This window comes from Oreochromis aureus, unplaced genomic scaffold (assembly GCF_013358895.1).
Source record: "Oreochromis aureus strain Israel breed Guangdong unplaced genomic scaffold, ZZ_aureus HiC_scaffold_93, whole genome shotgun sequence".
NCBI lineage: Eukaryota > Metazoa > Chordata > Actinopteri > Cichliformes > Cichlidae > Oreochromis > Oreochromis aureus.
In genome coordinates this window covers 141,089-147,033 of record NW_024108991.1, presented here as the reverse complement: position 1 = coordinate 147,033, position 5,945 = coordinate 141,089, and the positions used below count along the sequence as shown (strand labels likewise).

General features: G+C 48.2%; 1 protein-coding gene across 1 annotated transcript; it reads right to left on the bottom strand.

The window, feature by feature from the left end:
• Positions 1-1,439: 1,439 nt before the first annotated feature.
• On the bottom strand, positions 1,440-5,240 carry LOC120437336. Its single transcript, XM_039607888.1, is given in 1 exon segment — positions 1,440-5,240. A coding segment is annotated over 1 exon segment (3,801 nt).
• Positions 5,241-5,945: the final 705 nt, after the last annotated feature.

The following is a 5,945-nucleotide window of genomic DNA, read 5'->3' as shown; positions in this document are numbered from 1 at the left end:
CAGAGGCGCTCCTAATCTGACCATGGCACAAACACCAAAAGCATCCTTTGGTATTCATACATGCAGACTCCCACCTCCACAATAATAGTACAAACCAGCTCGAGCCCAGGTCCCCACGATTGTGTCGCACGCACGCCAAGCATCCCCTCTCCCTGGATACGTCACCGCACACCAGTCAGCCGGGATCTCCCCAGCGTCATACACCTGCTCTCTAGGGTCATCTGCTGTAAAATTAAAACAAGTGTAATTAGCTTTCCTGGGTGTAAATGGTCCGGGGACGGTATTATTATCTATCGGGGGAAATAAAACAGACAATGGAGCACATTTTCCCGAAGATACTGCCCTCCGAGTGAGTCGAAGCATGCAATCAAAACCCCACTGGTCCTCTGGATGCAGAGGTGCTGGTTCAGTAAATAAATGTGGGCGTGCCGTAGCGCATGCCACACAATCAGACAAATTTTGCTCTTTTGCATTTCCGATAAGCCAATCCAACCACAGGTTGCTGTCTACATATCCGGTGGCCCGAGACATCAGCTGTCGGGGTTTCCATTTGGTGTAGTCTACCTGTGTTACCTGAACGTTGGAACGGGGATTCCCCACATGGGTGATGCCTGTGTTAGATACATTATCTGGTGAATCTTTAAAGTTTATTTTTATCACGCCCATCGGGTCTCTCCCTGAAACATCTACGCCTAATAATAAATAAAATACTTTATCGGCTTTCCTGTAGCGCTGAGGTGTAACCTGCCACCCACCAATAGACATTGTAATTGGATTTTGACTGTTACTAAAATCACGCTGAATTGCAAACCCTTTCCATCGGCCCGGTGAGTCCCACCCTGGGGCCGTGTAAGCTGTCACCATATCCCACACCGGACACGGGTAACGCCCCAAGACGGTGGGATGGCCTATAAGACAAGCACCAGTTAGTTGCAGGTCATGACATATCCAAACTTCATACCCACGCCAACTAGCACTATCACCCCCACATTTTATCACGGAACAAAGATCAAAAGTGAAGGCTGTTGTGGATCCTCTAACGTAATCCACCTCTATGCCTCCATAATGTGACAAACAAGGATCCGATCTCTCACCTACATTGCGCTCAGGTCTGGTCACCTCAGGGTCCGCTAAGGGAAGAGGTTTTGGATGAGTTCTGAAGCTGGGCAACTCACATAACAGAAAAATAGTAGTTACCACACCAATAATGATTATAGTTAACACTCCCATCACTCCCCAATTCTCCCAAAGCTTTATTTTTGCATTAGACTTCCCCACCTCCATTTCAGTAATACCTAATAGCTTCTAGACTAGAGCTTCTGTCTAAGGCACTTTTAATTTTATTATTACTGAACTATCAATATCTTCCAGTCGGGTGATTCTCGACTTCTCTTCAACCTCCGGGTAGACTACCCTTTGGTCGTTGCACAGATCAGGGATTATTCTGCCCCTTCTTTAGTAAGATCTGCGTGTTTTGGGGTCACGGCCGTGTCCCCCTTTTTCACTAAGAGCCTCTCCGATCGCCTAGGCTCCTCTGCCGCCGCACACTGGCTCCAGTGATACCAAGTGTCGCCCTTGCCTCTCAGCTGGACCGCATGAGAGGTTCGAGTGGTCACCTCGAAAGGTCCTGTCCACCTCGGCTCGTCCCACTTCCGCTTATACACCTTCAGCCACACCCACTTCACCTCCGGCATGGTCACCTCCTTCCCGGTCGGGTCTCCCACCTGCGTAGTGAAACTAGAGACAAGAGCTTTTAGTGCTTTAAACTGTTTCACATGTTCAGACACATTTGCCTCCTCTCTTAATTCTCTTACACCTGCTGCAGGGCCAGGAAACTGTCTCCCCGTCAGCAGCTCATATGGAGTAAATCCGGTGCTCTGGTTAACGGAGCACCTCACACTCATAAGTGCTATGGGAAGAGCATCAACCCAACTCATGTTTGTCTGTGCACAGATTTTTGCCAATTTGTTTTTAAGATTTTGGTTCATTCTCTCCACTTTTCCCTTAGACTGTGGATGGTAAACTGTACCATATCTATGTTGCAACCCCAACATACATTCCACCTCAGCGAGATCACGATTTTTAAAGTGAGTGCCATTATCTGATCTTACCTTCTCTGGAAATCCATGCCAGGGAACATAATAATTCACCAGACATTTGATCACTGTTTTACTGTCTTCTCTGCGTGTTGGCCACGCCTCTGGCCAGCCGGTCAGAGCATCCACACACACCAACAGATATCTAAACCCTCGAACGGTAGTTATCATGTCAGTATAATCAATCACAATTTCCTGGCCTGGTCTTTCTGGCAAAGGAAACTTACCCATTTCTGGTTTCACAGTGGGCTTTGGATTATATTGTCCACAGATCAGGCATGTTCTCACGTGTTCCCTTACCATGTTTTTCATGTAGGGATGCCACCAATGACACAAGTCCCTCTCCATTTGGGCCACTCCTACATGTCCTAACCCATGAGCTTCTTTAATTTTCTCCTGGGCCATTTCTGCTGTGAGTACTGGCCGCCCGTCGGGTCCTCTCCACAATCCTTCTGATTGTACGGCCCCTCTCTCCTGCCACACCGCCTTTTCCTCAGGCGAGGCTCTTTTTTGCGCCTTTTCAATGTCCTCTCGCTGTTGGGCTGGCAGGTTTCCCCATTCCCTACCCATACCTACCATTTGTTTTCCTTCTTGATAACCTGCCACCCGTTTTGCTTCTTCGTCAGCTGCTCTGTTTCCTTTTGCCACCCAAGTGTTGAAATCGTTATGCCCTTTACACTTTATGATGGCCACCTCCAAAGGTTCTTTCAGCGCGTCCTCCAGCTGTCTCATCTCCGCCTCGTGTTTGATTGGTTTATTTGAGGCTGTTCTGAATCCAGCCCTCCTCCATTGCCCCAGTTCCACATGTGCTGCTCCAAACACATATGCTGAGTCTGTATAAATGTTAACTCTTTTTCCTTTTCCTAATCTTAGAGCTTCTATCACTGCAATAAGCTCTGCTCTCTGTGCTGATTGAGGGCCTTCCAGTGTCCCTGATTTCTCCACATGCAGCTGATTTCCGACTCTTCTTACCACTGCATAACCTGTTTTCAATCCTTCACTGGGATCCCTATAACAACACCCGTCTGTGAAATAATCATCTGCCTCATTCACCGGTTCTGCTCTCAGATCTGACCTTACTTTCTCCTCAACCTCTACTATTTGTGCACAGTCATGAGGTGTCCCCCCTCCCATCTGGTCTGCCATGTTGATCCCTTCATGTGTGAAGGTCAAATTTGGAGACTCCAGAATCTTAGTCAGTCTCTGTTGTCTCAGTGGGGTCATTGTGAATGCCTGTGAGTTCACATAGGCCACCACACTGTGTGTTGTTAGCACTTTCAGTGGGTGTCCTCTCACAACGTGGGCCACTTTCTGAATTATTTTTGCTACCCCGCTGCATGCTGTGTGCACGTGGGTGCCTTTTTCCATATTATCCAGGCCAATGCTGATATACATCAGCACTCGTCTCTTTCCCCCTTTTTTCTGAAACAAAACTCCATTCACCACTCCATTTGTTTCAGAAACATCAACAAAGAAATCAGAGTTATAATCGGGGATTGCCAGATCTGCTGCACGAGACAGGGCCTGTTTCAGCTCTATGAACTGCATTTCAGCTTCAGTGGTCCAGTTCAGATTAGCTGTGAGGTCTCTCATACTGTGTTCTTTCACCAAATCCCGCAAAGGTTTGGTTTTGCCCACATAATCAGGAATGTAGTGTCTACTGTAACCTGTAAGTCCAAGAAATGACAACATTTCTTTAACAGTACGTGGCTGGGGGTGTGACATAATTGTTTCCCTTTGGGATGCCAACATGCCCACCGTCTGCATCGCCACCACACGACCTAGAAATGTAACTTCAGTTCTGACAAGTTGAAGTTTGTCTCTACTTACTTTAAAGCCTGTTTTGGCCAGCTGACGAAGCACGGTCATTGTCGCTTGAAAGCAAGCATCAGCTGTTTTAGCAGCAATCAGCAAATCGTCCACATACTGGATCAGTGTGCATCCTTCAGGCAATACACATGGAGAGAGAGCATGTTTCAGTACCTGATTAAAAATCCCAGGTGAAAGGGCAAAGCCCTGAGGCAACCGTGTGTAACGCAGCTGCTGGCCCCTGTAAGTAAATGAAAAAATATCTCTCAAAGATGGATGCAGAGGGAGACAAAAGAAAGCATTTGCCAAATCTATGCATGTGAACCACCGCTGATCTGGAGATAAATTAGTCAAAGCTGTGTAGGGATTTGGTACAGGTACTGTTGGTGTCTTAAGGACAGCGTTTATTGCCCTAAGGTCATGTGCCATGCGATACTTGCCCGTGCCTCATTTTTCAACTGGGAGAATTGGAGTATTCCATGCAGAGGAAGACGGCTCCAGCACACCCACCTGCAAAAGCCCTGAAATTGTTTCTGCAATCCCATTTTCTGCCTCTGGACTGTGTCTGTATTGTGAACGCCAAATAGGGGTGTCATCTTTTAACTCAAACGTAATGGGTGAACAAAATGTCAAACCCACATCAGTGGGACCTTTAGACCACAGAGTGTCAGGGAGTTCAGCTAAGCCTTTAACAGCTTCCTCATGGTCTGATTTCTCCCTACCATGTGTTCGCTTTAAGTGTTTGTGTTCTAAAACACTCTGATCAGTGGCTGTCACAGAAATCCGATACGTTTTACAACTGGGTGAGTATGAGACATCCGTGAGTTGTGTTTGCTGCCAATCTGTGGCCCTTATGGCTGCTCTCACCATTGGGCCTAAATCTTTTGCTTGATGACCCTCATGTATTGCCAACGACACGTGGGGAACTGCTTCATCTCCCATTCTATACCAACTCATTTGATGCTCAGGGAGCGCAACAAACGCTGCCACTCCAGCTGAACCAACATAGATGTCCTGAGAGTTAAGCTCCCAAGCTTTCTCATCTAAACACTCATAAAATAGATCCTCAAACCACTCAGTATGCTCGCGATCATAAAACAAGGTCACGTGGTAGGGGTCACGCGGGGGTGAATAAACAGACATGGACATTATCCAGGGACGCCAGAGTTGGTACTGTGCCAGAATTCCATCTGATGTGGTCAGTCGCGCCCAGTAAATCTGTGCGGTGCGTTCACAATCCTCTGATAACAGCCACTGTCCCCTCATTCCTGATTGCAAACAGGACAGCCGTGTGCCATCTTTCAAAGTCACTGTTAATCCATCAGCTCCACACATGATAGTAGCTCCAAGCTTAATGAGCAGGTCCCTGCCCAATAAATTAACTGGAACTTGTGATGAAACCATGTATGAATGCGTTAAGGACTGGCGTCCAAATTCAGTCTTTAAAGGGGCAGTTACTGGCAGGGTCATAGGTACCCCAGAGAAGCCGATCACACTGATTCTGGTGTCTGACAGTGGGATGTCTTCAGGAGCAGTACGAATGGTGGAATATGTTGCTCCTGTATCCACTAAAAAGGGCAGGTTACGTCCTTGAACCCTCAGTGGCACCAGGGGGTCTGCCCCTCCCCCTATGCCCAGGCCTCTCTGTGGGGTGTGTCAGTATTGTTCCTGCTGCCAGTATTCCACTGGATACTGCCCTGGAGGAGCCATCTGGGAGTTTGGGGCCGACCAACGCCCGCGCCCCCTTATGGCGGGTTGTGGCTGATAACCTGGTTGAGGTGGTTGAGGGCACTCTCGAGCCCAATGTCCAGTCTGACCACAGTTGAAGCACACAGTTCCAGGCACATATGGACCTCCTCTCAGCGCACCCCTTTGCCTGCCCATGCCGCCGCCTCCTCCCCGTTGACCACCACGTGAACCCCAATTTCCTCTAGCGACCCAGCGGCCACCCCAATTTGTTCCTCGCGCAGGTCCCTGTGTGTCAGCTGGCAATACATTAGGATCTACTTCTGTCCCCATTTGCTGGTAACCTTGAGCTAC